Source organism: Enhydra lutris, unplaced genomic scaffold, assembly GCF_002288905.1.
Source record: "Enhydra lutris kenyoni isolate GAN:26980312 unplaced genomic scaffold, ASM228890v2 scaffoldscaffold9, whole genome shotgun sequence".
Taxonomy (NCBI): Eukaryota; Metazoa; Chordata; class Mammalia; order Carnivora; family Mustelidae; genus Enhydra; species Enhydra lutris.
In genome coordinates, this window is record NW_019154093.1 from 22,277,504 (window position 1) to 22,303,395 (window position 25,892).

Below are 25,892 nucleotides of genomic sequence, written 5' to 3' on the forward strand. Positions count from 1 at the left end.
TCTAAATTAATTCAAGTCATCTAGTTTTTTGATTTAGTCTGAGAAGGAGAGGACATTTGTACTATTTTGCCTAAAATAGGAGATCTTAATCTATAAACATATATTCATTTCACTGTAAATGTTGTTTCTTATTTATTCATTTGTGTACTCTTTAAAACCTAACATTTGGTTTTCTGAAAGAAAACAACAGTGTATCCAATAAGAACAGAACAAAATATAATAATTAAGGGTGCAAGATCTACCATTTAAAGTATTTTGTGAATAAAGTAAAATGACCAGTATTGATAGGGCCAAACTTTGCTTTGGCTTATAGAAAAATGAATTTATTTTAAATGTTTTTGGAAGTATTAAGTGGTTTGGGAAAGAAAAGTGCATTTATTTAAAGGGAAATGTAAGATGAAAATGGAAGACTCGAAGTCACTTTGTTTTTATTATTATTCTGTAATTCTTTATAGTTCCTTAAAAAAATTGGGTATTTCTACATTGTGGGAGATAAGATTTGTTCATAACTTAAAAGCAGTACTGTATAAAGTGAAAAACTCTGGACCTTTGTTTCCCGTATGTAATGAGGAGCTTGAATTAGATATTCTGTGATTTTTGAAAATCATGTTTTTTGTTGTTTTATTTCTACATATTTAACTTGGATGATAGCAATCTGGTGAAATCCTAGGAGCAAATTAGTAATATAGAAAAAAGTCATTTTCCGTAGTGGAAATGTATCCCAGGTCTGCGTTTAGGCTCTGTTACTTCATGCAGCTGTTAGAGTGAGGGGCTCTGGTCTCTTAAAATCATGGCTCATGCCAGTATCAGCAGACTGGTTTCTGAGGTAGATAGAGATAGACAGAACAGATTGCACTGTCCCTGAATGTTAGTGCAGCTCTGGTCTAAGTTTAATACAACGCCTTCATGTTACATTTGTGTTGTAGGTCTTCTACAGTCTGTCTTCTAATGACCTAGTTTCTAATGTTATGTTTGCAGTTTTCAAATTATTTCAGTATTCTATTAAATTGAAATTATTTCCTCCTCTGTTGGTGGATTCATCCCATCCTTTTATCTGTTCTGTGTATTTCCTTATCACATTTCCATTCCTAAGTAGTCCCATTTTCATTCCATCCCTATCTCCACCTCCTTCTGTCCAAATCTTATCTGAGACCCTGCCTAAAGGTGCTCTTGGAATGAAGAATTCTGATCCATACCAGAAATGAATGCTCCCTCCCCAACTACCTTAGGTAGCAGTTTATATAACTTATGGTGCTTTTTTTTTTTTCCAGTTTCATGTTTTGATATCCCTCGCAATGTTATTTGTTTACATACCGTGTTTTTCTTACAAGGCTTTATGCTAAGGAATAGGGTGTAAGTAATTTGCATTGTGTTCTGTAGTATTTATCACAATGCCTTGTATGGAGTGAGGCTTAATAAATGATTACGAAATCATGGAGGAAATGGAAGTCCAGAGAAGAGAAGTGACGTGCCTAAAGTCACACATGTAGTTAATAACCTCATTTGGATGGGAAGGTATTGCTGTTGCCCTGAGAAGTAAATGCTTAGGATAGGGAAAAATCTTTTACTTTCTATTCCAGTGAGCAAATATTTTTGCCAGCTAACACAAATGCAGACAGTATAAAGAATGTTTGGTGCCCCTGGGTTGCTAAGACTGTTAAGCATCTGCCTTCAACTCAAGTCATCAGCAGGAGCCTGCTTCTTCCGCTCCCTCTTTTGCTCCCCCTGCTTGTGCTTTCTGTCTGTCTGTCTGTCTCTGTCAAATAATAAATAAAACCTTAAAAAAAAAAAAAAAGAATGCTCCTGTTGTCATATGCCACTAAAAACAAGTTCATCTTCAGCTTGTGGCTGTAGGAATGAGGAATCATCCATTGGATTTGCCAGTGCAGTTCACAGCCAGTGCTTGCGCCCTCAACTTAACACGCCAGGGCCTGGCCAGGGGGATGCCCGTTCGTCTGTTGTCAGAGGTCACCTGTCTGCTTTTCAAGGCTCTGAAAAATTTCCCCCATTACCAGCAGGTAATTTGAATTGAATAACTTGACTGCTTCTTATTTCAGGACAAATAATATGAAAAGAATTTTTAGTATTAGTTAGTATTAGCTATTATTAGTATTAGCATTATTTTGTTTTGATTGTTCATCTCCCTGAGAGAGAATAGACAAGGAATTTATGTTTGTTATAGAAAAAAGTAGTATATTTGGATTAGCAGTTGGGTTTAAATTTTTAAAAAATTTGTTGGAAGCCATTGACCCAGAAATCCATGTATTGTTAACACTTCAGTACATCCTTACAGGGTTAACATCATATGTGAAAATTAAATTGGAAAAAAAAAAAAGTTAAATTGAATTGAGTCATAGATCTAAATATAAAAGCTGAAAACCATAAAATTTCTAGGAGAAAACAGAACAAAATATTTGTGACCTTGGAGTAGGCAAAGTTTTCTTATGATATAAAAAGCACATTTCATTAAAGAAAAATAATAAATTAGAATTCATCAAAATTAAAGGCTTCTCATATGCATACACACATACATACATACACGCACACAAACTGAAAAGGGTAAGTCATGGGATGGAAAAAATGTTTATTTTGTATATATGAAAAAGGACTTTTATAGAGAATATAAAGAACTCTTAACTCCACATAAGACAAATCCATTTTATAAAAAGGCAAAAGATTTGAGCACTTTACTGAGGAAGATTAAGCAGATGAAAGATGAGCATGTGAAAAGATGCTCAGTGTTTTTAATCATAAGGAAAATGCAAATTAAAAGCACATTGAATTATCAGTAGATACTATTACACACCCTCCAGACTGGTTGAAATTAAAAGACTGACAATACAAAGTGTTAGCAAGGGTGTGGAGCAACCAAAATTCTCATAAATAGATGTTAAGAATGTAAAATGATACAACTTACAGTTCAACAGTCTGGTAGTTTCTTTCAAAGTTAGACATAGATCTTCTTTACTACCTAATCTTTCTACTCCTAGAGAAATGAAATCGCAGCTTCATACAAAGCCTTTTACATGAATGTTCATAATATCTTTATTCATAATATATCCCCTAAAACCGAAAACCTTTCACTTGTTGAACAGGTGAATAGATAAGCAAATTGTGGTGTATTCTTTTAAGAAACTCCTGTTGGCAATAAAAAGGAATAAAGTGCTGTTACGTGCAACATGGATGAATCTCAAAAACATATGCTGAGCAAAATAAGCCAGACACAGAAGAGTAAATATTATATGATTCTATTTGTGTGAAACTTTGGGAAAGATTAATCTGTAATGACAATGTAATTTTCTGAGGTTGGGATTGATTAGAAGGTGGTACAGTGCAACTCTTTGGGGTGATGGAAATATTTTTTATCTCAATTATGGTGATGGTGGATGGTAGTGGTTATACAGCTGTATCAATTTGCCAAATGTAACTGAAGTGTGTACTTACAATGGAAATTAAAAAAATAAAATAAGGAAGGTGGTCTTTCTGCAATTAAAAAAAAATCTGCATTTTCACTTTCTCTTGAAAAGTTGGCAGCTCCTTCAGAGTTTAGTGTTAATTCCTTCATGGAAGCCATCAGTTAGAGTAAAAACTGCCCCATAAAAGGGCATGAATTCTCCTGTTGTTCATAATTTCCACCATTGCTCTGCTGTGTCCTACTCAGCCGTCTTCACTTTTTTATGTTACTGCCTAGTTCCTGTTGGCATTTCAGGCTTGTTGCCCCTGCCTCATACACTGTACTTCATTCAGACTGGCCTACTCATGGCTTTTCAAAGAGATGGTATATTTTTCTATTCTCACAGCTTTCTCAGGAGACCTTCTCTTTCTTTCCTATCTGTAAAGGCCCAGTTCAACCCTAGCAGTCTTAGTTTGCAAGTATAGCTCTATCACAGAGTTAGTTATGAGGTCTGGTAAGGACATCTGTAGATGGCCAGGCTTCAGGTAATTGATTTGGATTGACACACAGGCACTAGGGTTCAGGGGGAAGAGACCCCCTGCTTTGCCAAAAAAGGGGGGGCAGATTATTCTTTAGGCAGAGGTGAATGTGATATAGTGAGATTGAATGAATAACTTGGAGAGAGCCAGGTACACAGTGAGTTCTCAGTAAGAAAAGCTCATTGGTAGCACCTTCCAGGTGCTTAGAATCTTTATTTAGAATGGGGTATACCTTTGCTCAAAATTATTTTTCTTTATTCCCTTAAAGTTACAGAAGAATTGTCTTCTCTCCTTAACTAATTCCAGGATTCTTGTGGATGTTCCCTTTGACAGGCAAGTATAAAACTTGGTCATCTGATTTTGGGATATTGACCAGTGTTACTCTGAACATTGTTGGTTTTTGGTTTTTAGCTTATTAGCGAGGGTTTGATTAAGGCTGGGCTAAGGTGTCTGAGGAAAATGTTCTGTTGAGCATCTGCCACAGAGGTGATTGGAAGTACCCTATGGCTGACTCTTGAACAATGCAGGGATTGGGGACACTTGCCCCCTCAACCCTGCACAGTCAAAAATGCGTGTATATCTTCGGAGTCACTAAAAACTTAACCACTCATAGTCTGTTGTTGACTGGAAAGCCTTCGTGATAAACAGTCGATTAACACGTATTTTATATGTTAAGTATTATTATATACTGTATTCTACAATGAAGCAACCCAGAGAAAAGAAAATGTTATTAAGAAAATCATAAAGAAGAGAAAGTACAATACATTTATAACACTGCGCTGTATTTATCAATACCAAAAGCTTACATTATCTGTTTATAAGATGAATTGTCTGTCCGTACCTACATCGGTATCATCTTATATCATACAAAACACTGTGGACGTTGTATGTATTACTAAGGCTAGATAACAAAAATGAAAAGGTAGGGGTGCCTGGGTGGCTCAGTTGGTTAATCATCTGACTTTTGATTTTGGCTCAGCTCATGATCTTAGGGTTATGAGAGTGAGTGTCAGGCTCCGTGCTCAGCAGGGAATCTGCTTCTCTCCTCCTCTCTCTCTCTTCCCCTCTTCCTGCTTGTGCACTCTCTCTCTAAATAAATCTTTACAAAAAAAAAAAAAAGAAAGAAAGAGAAAAGACAGTGTGGGGCTCTTGATTGGCTCAGTTGGTAGAGCATGTGACTCTTGATCTCAGGGTCATGAGTTTGAGCTCCACATTGGGGGTGGAGTTTACTTAGGAAGAAAGAAAAAAGATAATGTGAAAAAGAAATACTTATTAACAGGGCACCTGGGTGGCTCAGTCAGTTAGGTGCCTGACTCTTATTAATTTTGGCTCTGGTCATGATCTTAAGGTTGTGGCTCTGGCAGGCTCTGTGAGGAGTGTTCATGTGCACATACACGCACACACTCTCTCTCAACAAAAACGAAGCAAAACATATATATATATATATATATATATATATATATATATATATATTTTATTGGGGGTATAGTCATGCACCGATAATGAAGAAGCAGCCATAAAATTGCTTTATGGTAGTGTTGTATAAGCAATAGAATTGCTTCATGGTAGCATATCCTTCCTCTAATGAATGAATCGCAATGACTTTTTATGGCATGCAGTATAACAGTCATAATACAATATTGGAAACATTGTTACATTTTAAAAAGTAAAATTATTTACCTGTGATGATAGGCTGATAGGCAGTTTCTCCAATTATGATAGAAAGGCATAGTGTATGGTAATGTAATTCTTTGAAAGCAAAGTTTGTTTTTTTTTTAAAGATTTTATTTATTTATTTTACAGATAGAGATCACAAGTAGGCAGAGAGGCAGGCAGAGAGAGAGAGAGGAGGAAGCAGGCTCCCGCTGAGCAGAGAGCCCGATGTGGGGCTCGATCCCAGGACCCTGGGACCATGACCCGAGCCGAAGGCAGAGGCTTTAACCTACCGAGCCACCCAGGTGCCCCGAAAGCAAAGTTTTAAGCTGTAAGAAAACTAACACCTTCTTAATTTTATATTAAATATCACTTACCTTATGCCATATAAGAATAGGCTGTCCACTTCCAAGTTTTGCATGTGATCTTCTGCATTATGAATGCTTAGGCGATGATGATGATGACACAGAAGCATCTCCTACAGTTTTTGTTGTACAGTTGTTAGATGTTCATATGAAGATACTTACACAATAGATACGTTTATTAACTGTAAGCACGATAATTATTTACTGCTCATTAAGTGAAAATGGATTATCATAAAGGTCTTTATCCTCATCATTTTCATGGGGAATAGGCTGAGGAGGAAGAGAAAGGGTTGGTCTTGCCGTCCTGGGGGTGGAGGAGGTGGAGGAAGTGGAAGGGGAGGCAGGCACACTTGGTGTACCTTGACAGAAATATATCATGATTTCTGTCTGCCACCGTTGCTTTTTCATTTCTCTAAAAATATTTTTATATGGTACCAATCCTTCTTCTACCATTTGGTTTAGTTTCTCTGCCCATATTATAGAAGGGTCCAGGTTATAAAAGATGTCAAAAGCAGTCTTGAATAATCAGACTCTTCTGCCAGATTATCTAATGCCAGTAAATTTTCTGTCACTGCTTCTCCTACATCTTCTTCCTCTTTGTTTGGAAGTGCTTATCTCCATTAAGTTGACATCTGTCAAAATAATTTTAATAAAATCTTAAAAAAAAAAATAAAATCTTGGGGCGCCTGGGTGGCTCAGTGGGTTAAAGCCACTGCCTTTGGCTCCGGTCATGATCCCAGGGTCCAAGCCTCAATTTCTTAATATATAGAGAGATTTTATAAATCAGAAGAAAGCTAGCAACCCAATGGAAAACATATCAAGGACATGAATAAATAGTTCACAGGAAACATAAATGACTGGGGGGCAGGAAGGTATCACAAGCCTCATGTCAAAGTAAGTATAAAATAAAACGATGAGGGGCGCCTGGGTGGCTCAGTGGGTTAAAGCCTCTGCCTTTGGCTCCGGTCATGATCCCAGGGTCCTGGGATTGAGCCCCACATCAGGCTCTCTGCTCAGCGGGGAGCCTGCTTCCCCCCCGCCCCCTCCTGCCTCTCTGCCTGCTTGTCATCTCTGTCTGTCAAATAAATAAATAAAATCTTTAAAAAAATAATAAAATCTTAAAAATAAAAGAATTTTAAAAGGCAGTCCTAAACCAATATTGCACCATATGTTAACTAACTAGAATTTAAAGAAAAATTTTAAAAGGGATGGGGGGGATGGCAGTCCTTTACTGGCAAAGTACTTCCTGACTTCAGGAACAAAGTATTGATGGAACCAATCCAGAAAAGGGATTTTTTTTTTTTTTGAAGATTTTATTTACTTATTTACATATTTGACAGAGAGAGGGGTAGAGAGTGAGTGGCAGGCAGAAGGAGTGGGAGAAGCAGACTCCCCACTAAGTAGGGAGCCCTACGTGGGGCTTGATTCCGGGACCCCAGGAACATGTCCCAAGCTGAAGGCAGATGCTAACCATCTGAGCCACCCGAGCGCCACCAGAAAAAGGATTCTTGTCCAAACCTTCTTGTTAAGGTTTTTTAGACTAGCAGCCAGTGTTTATCTTTTCCCTTCAAGTCTTGGAGCTTAGCAGCTTTATAGGCAGGGACAATTCTTTTTTTTTTTTTTTTTAAGATTTTATTTATTTATTTGACAGAGATCACAAGTGTGCAGAGAGGCAGACAGAGAGAGAGAAGGGGAAGTAGGCTCCCTGCTGAGCAGAGAGCCCGATGCGGGGTTTGATCCCAAGACCCTGGGATCATGACCTGAGCCGAAGGCAAAGGCTTAACCCACGGAGCCACCCAGGCGCCCCGACAGGGACAATTCTTAACCATAAAGCTAGCTGTATTCTCACAAAGCAGTAGAGTTAGCCTGTCCCTTCTTGCCTTCATTCCTGGTGCTCAACTTCTCTCTCTAATAAATGTCCTTTGTGGCTTTTTTTTTTTTTCTTTTACCCCCAGGATGGAACACTTTCATCTACATTAGAAACTTGTTCAGGTTAATCTCTTTTCTCTTCCATGATTGTCTTAATGGTGTCTGAGAACTCATCTGCTGCGCCTTGATTGGCAGAAGCTGCTTCTGTTATCTTGACATTTTTAAATTCCAACCCCTTTCTAAAATTATCAAACCATCCTTTGCTGGCATTGAATTTTGTAGTTTTAGATCCTTCACCTTCCTTTTGTTTTAACTTGTCATATAATGAATTCACTTTTTTTTTTTAAAGATTTTATTTATTTATTTGAGAGAGAGATCACAAGTTGGCAGAGACAGAGAGGGGGAAGCAGGCTTCCTGCTAAGCAGAGAGCCCCATCCATGCGGGGGCGGTGGGGGGTGGGCTCGATCCCAGGAACCTGAGACCATGACCCAAGCCGAAGGCAGAGGCTTAACCCACTGAGCCACCCAGGTGCCCCATGAATTCACTTTTTGTTGAATCATATTTGAGTCTGTAAGTATGAGTTTCTCACAGCAATCCTGTACCCACATAAAAGAGATGAAAACGTGTTTTGCAAAAAGTGCAAAGGTTTTCATGCCTCCTGGCATAGCTGCAACAACAACTTAACAAATTTACTTTTCTTTTTCTTTTTCTTTTTTTTTTTTTTTTTACAACGGTCCTTATACTGGACTCATTTGTCTTAAAATGATGGGTAACCTCAGCTGCAGACCTCAGTCTACAGTAGATATCAGGCAGTCACCTTTTTTTTGTAATGTCACCTTTTCTCTGCTTCTTGGGAGCACATCCAGCATCACTGGTGGCACTTTATATGGGTCCTCCCCAGTGGTTTTACTCAAGGTTTACAGTATTTCATGAAACACAATGAAAAATACACAAGAACTGTAAGAGATTACTTTTTACTTTGCAATTTACTGGAAAGACGAACTGCTCATACGGAGTGATTAGTTTTGCATGGCATTTTAAGTGGATACTCAGAACGCTTGAGCTCACCCCCATATTGACAGGAGGTGGCTGTGAAATAATTACAGTTGTAGAGTATGAACTGTAGTTACTTTTATGCTGTTACTGTTTAATACTTTGTTTACATTTCTCTTGACTGAATGGTACCATGTACGGTTGGTGTTTGTGTAAGTTTCAATAAATTTTAAACTTTTATAGTAGATGTATGTATATTTTATGGTTATAAATAGTAAAAGAAACTACTACCTAGTATTTATGTATATTTTATGCATTTATAAATACCTATCTTAATTTTTTTGATGTTTCTAGACTATGTGCTTGGTCTGAGTTTTTCCAAATTGTTGCAAATCTCCAAAAAATTTTCCAGTATATTTATTGAAAAACGTCTGTGTATAAGTGGACCAGTACAGTTCAAACCTGTGTTGTTCCAGGGCCAGCTGTGCTCGAAAATGTCTCCCAAAGTCTGATTCCAGTTCAGAGTAGTGAGTGGTTAAGAACATGGGGTCCAGGGGCGCCTGGGTGGCTCAGTGGGTTAAAGCCTCTGCCTTCGGCTCGGGTCGTGATCCCAGGGTCCTGGGATCGAGCCCCGTATCAGGCTCTCTGCTCGGCAGGGAGCCTGCTTCCTCCTCTCTCTCTCTCTCTGCCTGCCTTTCTGCCTACTTGTGATCTGTCAAATAAATAAATAAAATCTTAAAAAAAAAAAAAAAAAAAAGAACATGTGGTCCAGAGAGTCAAACATACGTGGATTCAAGTTCTATCCCTTCCATTATCTTTGCATGAGTTTCCTCATTTATAAAATGGTGGCTCTTCTGAGGATTAGACATGATAATGTTTGTAAAGTGCTTACGGCAGTGCCTAGCTTAAGAAGTAGAGTGTGTTCTAAACATAAGTCTTTCTTACGATTTTGTGGATAATAATTACGAAAATCATCTTCTTAGACTCCAAAGGCACTCCTCCTGAGGCCTTTATAGTATAGTCTTCCAGATCCATAAGCTCAGAAACATTTGTAATAGTTGCTGCTAATGGCAGGAAAATTAAGCACAGGCTAACATGAACAAAGCCTGTGATACGTTGGTGCAAAATTGTAGGCTTAAGCCATTCTCAAATCTAATTGAGATGTGTACTTAAAATGGGAGTTGACTTTTAAAATTACAATAAGGAAGGTGGTCTTCCTCACTAAAAAAAAACAAAAACAAAAACAAAACTATTTCTACCTACCTCTTCTTGAAAAGTTAGGTCTTTCTCAATGCAGTCTTTATTCTTACAGCTGCAATCAGTAGCAGTTGACTACCAGCTGCCTCTTTTTAAAAAAGGGCATGCATTCTCTCTAGCTAAGTGATTTGTTCGCTGTGGCATCTTAGCATTGTCTACAATTCAGATTACAAAGTACTACCTCTATGGGATCTTCTTTCCTTTTTTCATACCCATCATAGTAGAAACTTAATGCTTAAAATAAGACTTTCTTTGATCTGCTTATCTTTCTTTGAATTCTGTGCATTTCGCTTACATTCCTATTTGCCTGCTCTCCTAATCTTTTTGTCAGATGCTCTTGATTTTCATAGCTGAGGCTTTAGAAATCTAAGATACAGAATTTGTTGGGGAGGCTAAGTGATTTCCTCTCTCCTTATGTACGGTTTAAAACTTTATTGTGAGAAAAATACTGCTTTTCAGGTTTGATGCTGCCAAGTTTGTTATGAGATGGCTCTGTAAACATGAGAACCCCAAGATGCAAACAATGGCAGTGAGCATCACTTCTATTCTAGCCCTTCAGGTACGTGATCGCTAAAGGCAAGATTTCTCTCTCTCTTCTTGAGGGAACTCTGACCCGCTAGTATTTCACTTTCGGCTTTTTGTTTGCTTATAGCTCTCACCTGAGCAAACTGCACAACTTCAGGAAGAGCTCCTCATGGCAGTTAAGGTAGGTGGGTTGTCATTCTTATAACCTTTCTTTTTTCCAATAAAAAATGTATGTACATAATTTAAAAAGTCAGATCCTTCTAAAAAGCTTATAAAATGAAACATCTGTAAGACCTGCTCGCCAGAAGAAACTACTTTCTACTCTTAGAGCTACTTCTTCTAGTATCTACCTCCACATCTCTAAATAAAAATTTTTTTTTTTTAAGATTTTATTTATTTATTTGACAGAGATCACAGGTAGGCAGAGAGAGGGGGAAGCAGGCTCCCCGTTGAGCAGAGAATCTGATGTGGGGCTCGATCCCAGGACCCTGGGATCATGACCTGAGCCGAAGTCAGAGGCTTAACCCACTGAGCCACCCAGGCGCCCCTCATCGTTTTATTTTATACTTACTTTGGCATGAGGCTTGTGATACCTTCCTGCCCCCCAGTCATTTATGTTTCCTGTGAACTATTTATTCATGTCCTTGATATGTTTTCCATTGGGTTGCTTGCTTTCTTCTGATTTATAAAATCTCTCTCTATATTAAGAAATTGAGGCTTTGTGATATGAAATGCATCTATTTTCCCCACTTGGTTGTTTGACTTTTTTACTTTATTTATGGCATATTTTGCCCTGCAGTAACTTTAAAATATTTATAGGGTTGATTTTATTATTTTATTTCTCTGACATTGATGGCACATTTGAAAGTATTTCTAAAAATTTCTCATGATTTTTAACATGTAAATACTTGATTTACTTGGAGCGTTGCTTTTTTTGGCGGGGGGATGTAAGGGTCTGTTTTTCTTCTCAGTGTTTGCTTTGTACCTTTTCCTGAATGAATGTATTATCTTTTCTCCATTCTTATGCATTGCTGCCTTTATCATATATTAAATTCCCGTATCTCTTTGCATCTATTTCTGGACTTTGTGCTGTGTTAATTTATATGTCTATTTATATGCTGATATCATAGTTTATTTATTGGCTTTATAATTCCTTAATAGTTAAGATCTTTCCTGGGGTTTCTTTTAGTTATCCTTTTTTTTTTTTTAGTGTGAACATCAGAATTGGGTTGTCTGGTTCTTTTTTTTTTTTTTTTTTTTTAAAGATTTTATTGATTTATTAGAGAGAGAGAAAGAGTGTGTGCACACTTATGAGCGGGGAGAAGGGCGGAGGGAGAGGAGTGAGGGAATCTCAAGCAGACTCTTCCACTGAGGATGGAACCTGACGTGGAGCTCAGTTTCACAACCCTGAGAGCATGACCCAAGCCCAAATCAAGGATTGGATGCTTAATTGAGTGAGCCACCCAGGTGCCCTTGGCTTGTCTAGTTCTAAAAAAAGCCTTGTTTTCTTTGGGTTTTGTTAAGTGTATAGATTGACTTAGAAGAATTAACATCTCTGATACTGATTTTTCCTTCTGAGAACACTATCTGTTACTCCATTTATTCAGTCTTTCATGTCCCCCGAAGTATGTGGTGTTTTCTTCATATTGATATTCTGTATTTCTTAAATTAGTTCCTGAGACCTTTACCTTTTGTATTGTTGTTACAAGTGGAATCTTCTGGGTATTTGGTATCTAGTCAGTAGGTTTGGGGGATAAAAGTCAAGGGTGGGGGCACTTGGGTGGCTCAGTGGGTTAAAGCCTTTGCCTTCGGCTCGTGTCATGATCTTAGGGTCCTGGGATCCAGCCTTCATCGGGCTCTCTACTCAGCAGGGGGCCTGCTTCTCCACCCCCCGCCCCGCCTCCCTCTCTGCCTACTTGTGATCTCTGTCAAATAAATAAATAAAAATCTTTTAAAAAAAACATGAAGGGTGATTTTAAATGTGTTAAGGTCTGAGATGCTTGAGATACCAAGGAGGCAGCTTGATACAGGGTGCAGCTCAGAGGATTGGGTGGACAGGGCTAGAGAATAATTTTGAGTCATCAGTTCTGATATAGGATGCAAGTACCTACCTAAAGAGTGTGGAGTATATAGAGAGAAAGGAAAAGGACTAAAACCAAGTATGTTGGAAGAGAAGGAGGAGCCAGAAAAGAGAGACAGGAGTGTCTAAAATGACTTAATAGAAAACCAGGAAAGAGTGATGTCTTTGAATCCAAGAAAATTATTTCAAGAAAAATTGAGCAGTTATGTCAGATGCTATTGAGTGGTTGAGTGAAATGAGGACAGAGTTGCCAGTTGCATTTGGCAAGATAGAAGTTATTAGTTGTCTTGCTTACATTATGTTAGTGGAGTAGTGGGACAAAACCTGTTTGGACTACAATGATGAGCAAATGAGAGGTGAGAAATGGAGGCAACTTTTCAATATATTTTATTTATTTATTTTAAAGATTTATTTGTCAGAGAGACCACAAGCTGGGGGAGTAGCAGGCAGAAGGAGAAGCACGCTCCCCACTGAGCTAGGAGACCGATGTGGGACTCCATCCCAGGATCCTGGGATGAAGGCAGATACTTAACCGACTGAGCCACCCAAGTGTCCCTCAATATATTTTAATGAGAAGGAAAGAAAAAGGAAGATACTACATGGGCCAGTAGGGCCAGTAGTTGTTTTTTTCCAAGATCATTTACATTGATATCTATTTTATACCCGTGAAAATATTCTGACAAAAAGGGGAAAATTGATGGCAAGGCAAGACGGAAGTGATGTGGTGCCAAATCTGTGTGTGTGTACTAGAATTGTACAGCAGGAGTAAAGATGTTGGCTTTAGATTAGAGCAGAAGGGAAAGAGGAATACAGTGATGGAAGTGCAGGTAGGCTGGGAGATTTTATTAGGAAGAACAGTGGTAGTTCTCTGAAAAACTAGATACAGTGATCAAATAAGAGGAGTAAAAAGATGGTGATTAAAGTTGGAGGAGAGAAAGGATGATGAAAAAAGAGTAGCGCTGGGAGCAAATTCATTGAGAAATACAGTAAATCCCCAGGTACAGTTGAATGCCCTCTTAAAGTGTTTCGGCAAATACTGAAAGTGAGACTCAAGCACAGTCTTTTCTCAGTGTTAGATGTTTGGGCCTCGGGCATAAGGTGGGGTCTGTAAGGCAGCGGTTTTGTCCGGATGATTTGATGCGGTTTTGGGCGATGGTAACAGGAGTCGACGAAGATACAGAATAGATAGAGATAGCAAGGACTGAAGTAATACGGAGGGAAGAGTAGCACTGTAGTTCTCAGAGAAAGAGTTTTACGTAATGTTACAAAAAATTCGGACTTTAGGTGAAAACATGGTCAGCCACTAGTCATAAGTCCTTAGATAATTTATCTTCTCTATGCCTCAGATTCTTCATCTGAAAACTGGCATCATTTGAAAAACAGGCATCTGTCATAGGAGTAATATTTTGCGGTTGTTTTGAATGTCATTAAGGTAAAATACATAAAGCATCTAACTATGGGCTTGACCACAGTCATCATTGTTTTCAGGATCAGCCTCACTTCCCCTGCTCCCACCCTTGCTGCTACCCGTCCCCTTGATCCTCTAGATGATTGCTATAATTAAGTACTATGTGTCACTCTACACTTCCCTCTTGGCTCTCCCAGATTTATTTTATTTATTTATTTATTTTTAAAGATTTTAGTTATTGGGGCGCTTGGGTGGCTCAGTGGGTTGAGCCTCTGCTTTCGGCTTAGGTCATGGTCTCAGGGTCTTGGAATCAAGCCCTGCGTCAGGCTTCCTGCTCCGTGGGGAGCCTGCTTCCCTCCACCCCAACTGCCTGCCTCTCTGCCTACTTGTGATCTCTCTCTTTTTTTAAAAAAAGAGTTTATTTATTTGACAGACAGCGAGAGAGGGAACACAAGCAGAGGGAGTGGGAGAGGGAGCAGGCTTCCCGTTGAGCAGGAAGTCCGATGTGGGTCTCAATCCCAGGCCCCGGGGATCATGACCTGAGCCGATGGCAGATGCTTAACAGACTGAGCCACCAAGCACACTTGCAGTTTTACTTTTGTGATAAACTCTTTTGATACATGCTTTCTTGATGAAGTAAGATTTTTGAAGTGGTCTCATTCCTCTTGAAAATAGACATACTCTGATTTGTTTAGTGCTGTTATATTTTATATACCTTTTTATTAGGTGGCTGAGTGAAGACACCTAACTTTTCCCTCTGTTATGGTAGTCTAATATTCTTGAAAGAAAGCATGAATACTGGCTTAACTTGTGTCCAGAAATATTCTAATCTGAAATGGTGTTTTGGAATCTGTTCAAGTGAACCCATGATTTCTTTAAACTATTAGGACACATGGTTGTAGTACTACTGTTACCCTGTAGCCATCCTGATCTGCTCAGTGACCTAGAATAGCATACTTTTTCTCTTGCATGTCACACACTCCACCACCACCACCACCATGTCTCCATTTCTTGCTTAATTCACATATCCCTCTTTTTCTTCTGATCTCATTTGTCTCAGTTTACATATTACCTGTGCAGGGAGGCTTCCCTTTCCTACCTTTTCTAAAATAAATTGTTAGGCTTTTGTGTGTTTTCTTTAGAACATTTACCAAAACTTAAAATTCTTTTTTTTTTTAAGGACTTTATTTTGTTTTGTTTTTGTTTTTGTTTTTTTTTTAAAGAGTTTATTTATTTGTCGGAGAGAGAGAGCACAAGCAGGCAGAATGGCAGGCAAAGGCAGAGAGAGAAGCAGGATCTCCGCTGAGCAAGGAGCCCAATGCAGGACTCCATCCCAGGACCCTGGGATCATGACCCCAGCCGAAGGTAGCGGCCTAACCAACTGAGCCACCCAGACATCCCCAAAACTTAAAATTCTTATTTAGTTGAGAAAAACCAACTATTTTTTTTTTTTTAATCTGTCTCACTTAACGTGAATAAGTGCTTGATTTCCAGGAGGTGTTTACTAAACATTCTCAATAAATGAACAATGGGGGACACCTGGGTGGCTCAGTCAGTTGAACATCTGCCTTGGGCTCAGGTTGTGGTCCCGGGGTCCTGGGACTGAGTCCCACATTGGGCTCCCTGCTCACTGGGGAGCCTGCTTCTCCCTCTCCGTCTCTCACTCCCCCTGCTTGTGTGTGCACATGCTCTCTCTCTCTGACAAATGAATGAATAAAATCTTTAAAAAAAAGGAACAATGGAATACCTAATATGTACTTGATTATGAGTCTTATTTACAAGGACCAAGAACTAGGTCAAGTGCTCATAAAATTTTACCTCCTCCCCCCCTTTAATCTCATTATAAACCTTAGGAGTTAGATGTAACTCATTATATAGAGAAAAAATGGATCATGAAGATATGAAGTGGTATAACAACTATTCCTTTTCTTACACTGTAATCGAGTCAGTCACTGGGGCATCTAACTTTTTGTCTCTTTGGTTTTTAGGAACTTCTAGCAATAGTAAAACAAAAGACTACTGAGAATTTAGATGATGTCACCCTCTTGTTTACTTTGAAAGCCCTTTGGAATCTTACAGATGAGTCTCCAGCTGCTTGTAGTCACTTTATGGAAAATCAAGGACTGGCAATCTTCATCCAAGTCTTGGAGGTGGGAAGATAGAATTGAGTTTGTTTGTAAAGTTCTTTTTTTCATGATAAAGTAACCTGTGTATTCTTTTGACAGACTTTTTCAGAGTCAGCAATACAAAGCAAAGTACTTGGTCTTTGGGTAAGGTGAATTGTTTTCAGTTGATTCTAACTACTAAAATTAAAAAAATAAATAAAACTAACACTTAATGTAGCACCTACTATATGCTAGGCACTTTTATAAGGAATTTCTGTGTATTAACTCATTTAATCTTCACATGATTCCTTGTAAAGTAATACCATATCAATCGTCTGTTGCTGTGAACAAACTAGAACTCAAACTGTAGCCATTTTATTTACTTTTGAATTTGTGGGTCCATAGTTTGAACCTGGCTGTACAGTTCTTCTGGTCTCATGTGGAGTTAGTTACTCATGTTGCTGCTGATACCTGGTGGCATCACCTAGGGCTAGGGCTAGATGCTCTAGATGGCCTGACTCTTGATGTGATAGTTGGTGCAGTTGTTAGTTGGGCCACATGTCTCCATGGGTTTCCTTATTTGGCCATTTCAGGGTAGCAGAAGAAGGCAAGTCCCACTGTACAAGTGCTTCTTAAATCTCTGCTAATGTTACATTTTTCTAATGTGTCACTGGGCAAAGCACATTAGGTAGTCTGGGGTGTTTCCCAATAATCACTTCTCCAACTCTCCAGCAGCAACTGGATATCCTACAGTTGAGTTCCATTCAGTTCTTATACTGAGTACCTGGAATTATCATCAGATCCCACAAGTTAAAGGGCTCAGTCCCATGAGACTGCCCGCACTTCAGTTGCCAGTCATTAAGTCTTGGACCACCCACACTTCTGATTGACTGGCTATAAAGTAAGGGTTTCTACAACCCCCTCCTCAGTTTAATGATTTGCTGGAATGGCTCACAGAACTCAGGAAGGCACACTTTACTTGCTATTAGTTTATTGTAAAGAATACAACTCAGAAACAGTGAAATGGAAGAAGTGTATAGGGCGGGAAGGATGAGTATACGCAGAGCTTCCATCTTCTCTCTGGGCACACCACCCTCCCGTGCCTTGATGTGTTCACCTACTCAGAAGTTCTCCAAAACCCATCATTTAGGATTTTTTATGGAGGTTTCATCACATAGGCACAACTGATTGTGATTCAGTCTTCAGCTCCTCTCCCATCCCCCAGAAGTTATGGAGTGGGGCTTAAACCCAGTCTTCTAATTAAGGCTGTTGTGGTTTTGTTTTGTTTTGTTTTGTTTTGGCAACTAGTCCTCATCCTGAAGCTGTTTAGGTGCCTGCCAAGAGTTGCCTCATTAGAACAAAGATGCTCCTGTTATTCCTGTCACTTGGGAAATTCCAAGGGATTTAAGAAATCCAATGGATTTCAAGAATTGGGGACAAAGACCAAATTTATATTTCTTATTATATGCCCATAGTTAAGCCCAGATTAAAGAAGGTGACCATCCCTTGATGGGAGGAGCAGGGAAGTCACATGGCTAAGTTAAACAGGGATAGGAAAAACTGTGCTATGTTCTGTGCTCTACCACCCATCGTTCATTACATTTTATAGACAGAAAATCTGAGGCACAGAAGTGCCATTTACCCTATACTACCATGGTATTAGGAGGCAGAATGAGAATTCGAACTCAGTCAGTCTGGCCCCAGACCTTCTGATATTAACCACTTTACTATACTTCCTTTTTATCAAGGCAGTCAATTTTTTAGAAATTTCTCTGGGTCACTGGATGATGCAATTAGTGAAGTGTCCCAACTCTTTGGTTCAGGTCGTGATCTCAGGGTCATGAGATCAAACCTGGCATCAGGTTCCAGGCTAAACATGGAGTCTGCTTAAGTTTCCCTCTCCTTTTCCCTCTGCCTCTTCCCACCCCTGCACCTCCTAAAGTAAATGAATAAATTTTTTAAAAAATTTCTTTGCTCATACTGTTATACTAGCTCTCAATCAGGATGTCCGTAATTGAGAAATTTCTTTTTTTCCAAAAGATAAAGGTGAAGATTTACAAAAAGTAATGAAGACATACTATAAGTCCCTTCAGTTTGCCATGCATGAAATGTATTGAGTTAATGGTCTTATAATACTTGGGAGGTGGTGTTAAGTACACAAATAGCTTTCTAAGTTAAGATTGACTATGGTAAGTGCTAGAAAAGAAGCACAAAGTCTCTTGGGAGCTTTTAATTCTAGACCATGCCCTCCTTGAAAGCAGGGACTGTCTTTTCCTTTGTATCCCTAGCACATATAGGACTTGCACCAGAGTAGAGAGGATTAAATGATTAATATTGGAAATCTGGAAGGTACAGAAAAGTAGAAAAGAGAGACAAAAGAAGCAGGAGACAAAGGTCTTTTGACTAGGGAAAATGAGAATATGCAATCATTTGAGGGGCAGTGTAATAGAGAATATCTAGAATTTGGGGAGATGGTGGGAAGAAGAAAAGCAATAGGAAATAAAGCCAGAAAGGTGGATTAGAGCTTCATATATGCTATATAATGTTAAGTGTCCTACTATTAGCTACCCTTTTTTTTTTTTTTTTAAGATTTCTTTATTTATTTTAGAAAAAGAGAGAGCAAGGGGAGGGACGGAGGGAGAGGAGAGAGAGAGAGAGAATCTCAAGCAGACTCCCCGCTGAGCCCGACACATGGCTGGATCCCAGGACTTATGAGATCATGACCTGAGCCAAAACCAAGAGTTGGATGCTTAACCAGCTGAGCCCCCTAAGTGCCTCTCAGCTAACCTTTTCCAAAAGATCTTCTACTTTTGTGAGAGCCTGTAAGAATGCTGAGGATTTATGAGGTTGCCCCCTTTCCTTCCTTTTTCTGAATGAAGAAGACCCACATTCTCCTGTGGCTTGCATCTTGTTAACATTTTGTTCATAGACTCTTAAAATAAGCCTCTTGGGGGGCGCCTGGGTGGCTCAGTGGGTTAAGCCGCTGCCTTCGGCTCAGGTCATGATCTCAGGGTCCTGGGATCGAGTCCCGCATCGGGCTCTCTGCTCAGCAGGGAGCCTGCTTCCCTCTCTCTCTCTCTGCCTGCCTCTCTGTCTACTTGTGATCTCTGTCAAATAAAGAAATAAAATCTTTAAAAAAATTTAAAAAAAAATAATAAGCCTCTTGAAAAAGCTACTAGAAAAGTAGCCTCTGCCGGGCTTATAAGAGAAATCTGGAGATTTCTGTCCTCAGTTATGCTGAGGATTTCTGTCCTCAGTTAAGCTGAGCATGCTTCATATTGTCCGTTCTTGTTTGGGGCTTCATCTGATCGACTTAATGCTGAAATCCTGCTGCTGGTGAGGATATATATAGCTGCCTTTGGGGAAAACTGGGGTAGATCTCAAAATAGTGTAGTTTCTGCTAAAATTAATAGCGTATAGCTGGTCTTGTGAAAAACTGGGGGAAGTGAGCTCAGAATAATGCAGTTTTCGGCATAGTACCATATGCTGCTTTTAACATACTAGTTTCTGGGGTATACAATAACTGTTGTGTTCAATTTAACTATATGTTTCACTTCTTTTTTTTTTTTTAAACATTTTATTTTATTTTATTATTTTTTTTAAGATTTTATTTATTTATTTGACAGAGAGAGATCACAAGTAGGCAGAGAGGCAGGCAGAGAGACAGGAAGGGAAGCAGGTTCCCCGCTGACCAGAGAGCCCGATGCGGGGCTCGATCCCACGACCCTGGGATCATGACCTGAGCCGAAGGCAGAGGCTTTAACCAACTGAGCCACCCAGGCGCCCCTATATGTTTCACTTCTAAACCTTTGTTTTTTCATCTCTGTGGTAGGCAGACCCCAAAGGAACCTCCAGTGATTCTTACTCTTGGTGTTCGTTTCTTTGTGTAATGCCCTCCTGTCAAATGTGGGCAGGAACTGTGACTTGCTTCTTACCAATAGAATATGGCAAAGATGACAGGACATCACTCTGGTGATGATGTTATGATGTATATACAGTAGACCCGCCCCCCCATCTACAGTTTTAGTTATCCGCAATGTGGAAGCAGGTGACCATTCATCAAAAGATCAGTAGTAGCCTAATACTGTGTCACATGCCTACGTTATCCACCTCTTTATCTTGTCATATAGGCATTTTGTCATCTCCTCATAAGCAGAAGGGTGAGTACAGTAGAATAAGTTATTTTGAGAGAGACCACATTTGTGTAACTTATTATAATACATTGTTATCATTGTTCTATTAGTTATTTTTGTTAATCTCTTATTGTGCCTAATTTATATAGGTATGTATATGTAGAAAAAAACATAGTATATATAGGGTTTGGTTCTATCTGCAGTTTCAGGCATATCCACGGGGTCTTAGAACATGTCCCTCACAGATAAAAGGGGACTACTGTATTAATCCTTCTTGCTAGCAGATATGCTAGAGACACTCTTCTTAGAGGAAGCAAGCTGCCATGAAATAAGTGGTTGGGGAACAGAGAAGCCCACATGGGAAGGAACTATGGGCAGCTTCTAGGAGCTAAGGGTGGCCTCCAGCACGAAACTGAAACCCCCAGTTTTGCAGCTGTGAGATGAATTTTGCCAACAGTCTGAGGGAGCTCAGAAATAGGTTTCCCTCTTGTGGAGCCAGCAGATGAGAATGCAGCCCAGCTAGCGCTTTGCAGCTATGTGAGATCTCAGAGTGCAGGAGTTGGCTAAGCCATGGTTGAACTGTGAGAGAAAATGTGAGGGAAAAAAATGTGTTAAGCCACCCAGTTTGTGGTAGTTTGTTAAACAGCATAGAAAACTAATATATATAAAATACAATGTCACCTGCCTTTCATTGTTACTGTTAACTTTCAAGCTAATGTAACATATAGTAGGCCCTGAGGAACTTCAAAGTTTTTGAATCAGGCCTGGATTTTATTTTAGTTTACCCAGTTTTTAGAAGTATAAACCTGACAAGTTCACTGAGAAGTTATGTCTTGCTGAGTGACTTACTTATTTCTACAACTGTGTTAAATGAGCAGCTCCTGCTTGGCACAGTCGGTTGAGCGTCTGACTCTTGGTCTTGGCTCAGGTTGTGATCTCAGGGTCATGGGATTAAGCTCAGAGTGAAGTCTGGTGAAGATTCTCTCTCCCTAACCCTTTGCGCTTCCCTGCTGTGCATGCTCACACTCTCAAATAAAATAATGCTTCAAGAAAAGATTAAATGAGATAAGCCAGATAAAAAGACATTTTTGTCTGGTACAGTGCCTGGCACTTAGTAAGTGCTTACTCAGTGACTTGTCATTGCTGATCATCCTCCTCTTCAAGGGGTGGGATTGTGGGGTATTAGGCTAAACTGAGAGGGAGGAGGGTGGGACTAAGTGTTCTCTTTGTATCTGAGCTAAGCCGTAGGAGAGGGAGAGGAACCAGTGTCTGATTCTGTCTTCCTTTCCGATCCCTCATATTTTCTGCTTCAACTGACCTGTAGAACAACATAGCTGAAGTTAGAGAACTTTCTTCCAAACTGGTGACTGAAGATGTGCTGAAACACATTAGCAGCTTGCTCCATAGCAAAGAAATGGAAGTCAGCTATTTGGCTGCAGGCATCATAGCCCACCTGACATCTGACAAACAGCCCTGGATGTCCCAAGACCTTCAGAGGACTGCTCTTCTCCAGGATCTGGTACAAGGACCATACCTCTTTACCAACTCTGGAGTAATCTCTTCTTGCAGGAAACTTACTTACTTACTTTTCTAGTTAGTAAGAATTTTAGAAATACATGTTCATTGTAGAAAATGGGGGAAGCATAATAGAAAAGTACAAAGAAAATATTCTGAATCCCTCCTACCCTACCATCTGCTGCTAACCTTGTTAACACTTTGTTACATTCCTCCTGGTATTTTTCTTTTATAAAAGTTTCATATGCAGGGGTGCCTGGGTGGTTCAGTCAGTTAAGCGTCTGCCTTCGGCTTAGGTCATGATCCCAGGGTCCTGGGATGGAGCCCCACATCAGGCTCCTTGCTCAGTGGGAAGCCTGCTTCCTGCTTGTGTTCCCTCTCTGTCTGTCTCTGTCAAATAAATAAATAAAATCTTTAAAAAAAAAAAAAAGTTACACATGCAAATAGTTGTATATGGCTTTACCAGTTCTCTTTCCCACTTTCAGCTCCTTTTCACGCTGTATCTTTTGGTATTTACCTTCATTATCTCTGAATAACATCTTTTGCTACTTCTTGACTTTGCAGTAATAGGCATTATCTGTTCATTCATTTTCCCACTCTGGAAAATGAATATTCTTCTCCTTGTCCCTATGCACACCATTTCCTATATTCCAACTGTCAATCTCCATTCAGTATTTTCTTTTCTTTTTTTTTTTTTTTTTTTACATTTTATTTATTTATCTGACAGACAGAGATCACAGGTAGGCAGAGAGGCAGGCAGAGAGAGAGGGAAGCAGGCTCCCTGCCAAGCAGAGAGCCCGATGCGGGGCTCCATCCCAGGACCCTGGGATCACAACCTGAGCCGAAGGCAGAGGCTTTAACCCACTGAACCACCCAGGCACCCCTCCTTTCAGTATTTTCAAACATATTCTATCCATTTCACCTTCTCAGAGATTTCTCTCCCAGAACCTTCTGTTTTCTTTCATCTGGTCTCCTTATTTGTGTATCTGTCATACTGCTGTCATTTTGGAATATTCCATTACTATGATCCTGGGGATTCTCTTTGCCTCTCTAGTGTTGGATTCCTTGTTTTTTGGACTGTATTCCTTATGTTTTTTCGTGTACTCCCTTATTCTGTTAGAACATATCTAGTAGTTTCCTAAGAAGAAATGCATGAAATAGAAAACTTCAGACCTTCTTTGTTTGAAAAGTCTGTACTTTACCCTCACATTTAATTGGTCACATGACTGGGTATAGAATTTTAGGTTTGGAATATTTCCCCTTCAGAATTTTTTTTTTAAAGATTTATTTATTTATCTATTTATTTAACAGACAGAGATCACAAGTAGGCAGAGAGGCAGGCAGAGAGAGAGAGGAAGAGAAGCAGGCTTCCCGCTGAGCAGAGAGCCGGATGTGGGGCTCGGATGTGGGGCTCGATCCCAGGACCCTGGGATCATGACCTGAGCCGAAGGCAGAGGCTTTAACCCACTGAGCCACCCAGGTGCCCCTCCCCTTCAGAATTTTTAAGCCACTGCTACTTTGTCTTTTATTTCTTGCTATCACTGTTAAGAAGCCATGTGCCATTTTCCTTTGGGACCTTTAAGATCTTTGTCCTCAGTATATAGAAATCTCAGCAGTGTGCCTTGATGTAGGTTTATTTTCTTCTCCTAAGTTGGCTACTTATTGCTCGGGGAAGCTTGTTTCCTTTAGTTCTGGGAAATTTATTTCTCCCTTCTCTCTTCTTCCTCCTCTCTACCTTCCCTCTTCTCCTTTTTTTTTTTTTTTCCTGGAATGTCAGCCTTCGTGGACTTATTTTTTTCTTACCTATTCCCCTTTTTGTCCTTTTTAAAAAAAATCTTTTATATTTTGGGGCGCCTGGGTGGCTCAGTGGGTTAAGCCTCTGCCTTTGGCTCAGGTCATGATCCCAGGGTCCTGGGATCAAGCCCCACATCAGGCTCTCTGCTCAGCAGGAAGCCTGCTTCCTCCTCTCTCTCTGCCTGCCTCTCTGCCTACTTGTGATCTCTGTCAAATAAATAAAATCTTAAAAAAAAAAAACTTTTATATTTTAATACAATATTTATTATGTGTACTTACATATTTATTTTGTATTTACATATTTCTGTTTTTAATTTCTAAGAACTCTTTTTTTGTTCTTTGAATGCTTCTTTTTTAATACAATATTGTACTCTTTTTCCATGGTTGATATTAATTTGAAGTTTTGTTTTTGTTTTTAAGTTTTTCTCTTCCTTCAAGGTCTCTGTTTCCTGAAAGTTGCTTCTTTTCCCTATTATGTTTCTTTATGTTACAGATTTTCTTAAAGTATATGGTGATCTTCAGCTGTCCAGTCATATCTAAGAGTGGAGTTGTTTGGAAGCGGAGTGTAGATGGGTAGAACTTGTCAACTATGGTTTTACTTAGAATGATCTTGATTAGTCATTGTCATTGTTATTAGATCTTTTGTCCTGAACTGGTTGGAATTTACCTGAGGAAGAACCTTCTGTTCTTCTAACTGAAAATTACAAGCTTGGTTCCAATGGTCTGAAAGCCCGTTAGAGGATGAGAGCTCAGGACAGAGGACTCTCGGCATTTATCATTTAGATTTTCACTTCATCTCCTGTTGTAATCATGGTACTCCCAACCCTCAGTTGTTCACAAGGTTGCCCAGTCTAGAAATTTTTGTTAGGGATAGTAGAGAAGACCTGGGAGTCTTCATTCTTTAGTACTTTCAGCCATTCCTCCTGTTTTCTATCCTGCCTCTGATCTCACTTCCTGAAGTATCTGGTGTGCCAAATTTTTAAGTCTCTTGGGGGTTCAGTTCAAATTGGTTCATTATTCAACATTCTCCAGTGCTAGATCTATTAAATCAATTACCATTTTCCTTCTGCTTTGTTCTTGCGTGTTTACCTTCTTTTATCTTTTTTACTATTTATACTATTCTGTTCATGGGATTTAGAGGAGGAATGAATGCATGCTCAATCCTGCATCTTTGTACAGAAGCCCCCTTTTACTGCACTATTTTCCATATGACTTTGTTCATATTTTACATATATGATGTTTATCTAATTGATATTTTGGCAGGTAGGGATACCTTAATTTGGGTGATCATTCCCATATTTTGAAAATTTGTTTTTTCATATATATGTAATTATAAATGACATGAAAAGCCTATTACGACTTTTTAAAAATTATGGAATAAAATACTAGAATCTTGGTTTCTCTTTTTGTGTAGTATGCTACCATCCAGAATTGGCCAAGTTCAAGTTGTAAGATGACAGCATTGGTGACTTACAGGTAATCTCGTGATGGTGTAGTACTTCTCTTAAACCTTGCCCTCATTTTACTATGTAGAGGCCATGGTACAATGATAAAATTATTATAGTAAAATAACCTTTTGTTCAAATCCTCTTTCTGTGATTTTGGGAAAATCACTTAGAAGATCTCTGAGACTCAGTTTTCCTCATCTGTAAAATGAGGCTATCTGATAGTGTGCAAGATTGAGGATGAAATGAGATGTTAAATGTAAAGAGTGCCTAACACAAATGCAGTTTCTTAAACGTTAGGTTCTGATATATGCTCAATAATATATCTGTCTCAGTGAGGACATGACCCTATGTGGAAAAGGTTGAAAATAATTATTCTATTTCCGACGCTAGCCTGAGTTCTGAGTGAACTTCTTTGTGCCTTTTTAGATCCTTCAAGGCATTTTTCCCACTCCTTGGCAACTTCTCTCAACCAGCAGTTCAGCTCTGGGCACTATGGGCAATGTATCATGTCTGCAGTAAAAACCGTATGTATTCAAAACAATAGTTTTCCAGATATTTTTCTCTATAAAGACTAAGTTCAAGATAGAATTTTGGAAATGTGTTGACCTGTGTACTGAATTTAACTCTTCCATTTTTTTTTTTTTTTAAGATTTTATTTATTTATCTTAGAGGGTGTGAGAAGGGGGAGGGGCAGGAGGCGAGAATCTCAGGCAGACTCCCCATTGAGCATGGAGCCCGATGCAGGACTCTTATCTCATGACCCTGAGATCATGGCCTGACCTGAAATCAAGAGTCATATGTTTAACCAACTGA

General features: G+C 39.2%; 1 protein-coding gene across 1 annotated transcript in view; it reads left to right on the top strand.

Moving 5' to 3' along the window:
- The window catches only part of LOC111143444 (zyg-11 family member A, cell cycle regulator), a 76,965-nt gene that overhangs the window by 46,228 nt on the left and 4,845 nt on the right, over nucleotides 1-25,892 (top strand). Inside the window, exons 5-13 of the mRNA XM_022497195.1 lie at nucleotides 1,842-2,018; nucleotides 4,202-4,266; nucleotides 10,531-10,630; nucleotides 10,724-10,777; nucleotides 16,073-16,234; nucleotides 16,310-16,354; nucleotides 21,647-21,841; nucleotides 25,046-25,107; nucleotides 25,506-25,603. Of these exons, the coding sequence (XP_022352903.1) occupies nucleotides 1,842-2,018; nucleotides 4,202-4,266; nucleotides 10,531-10,630; nucleotides 10,724-10,777; nucleotides 16,073-16,234; nucleotides 16,310-16,354; nucleotides 21,647-21,841; nucleotides 25,046-25,107; nucleotides 25,506-25,603 (958 nt within the window). The remainder of the gene's footprint in view (nucleotides 1-1,841; nucleotides 2,019-4,201; nucleotides 4,267-10,530; nucleotides 10,631-10,723; nucleotides 10,778-16,072; nucleotides 16,235-16,309; nucleotides 16,355-21,646; nucleotides 21,842-25,045; nucleotides 25,108-25,505; nucleotides 25,604-25,892) is intronic.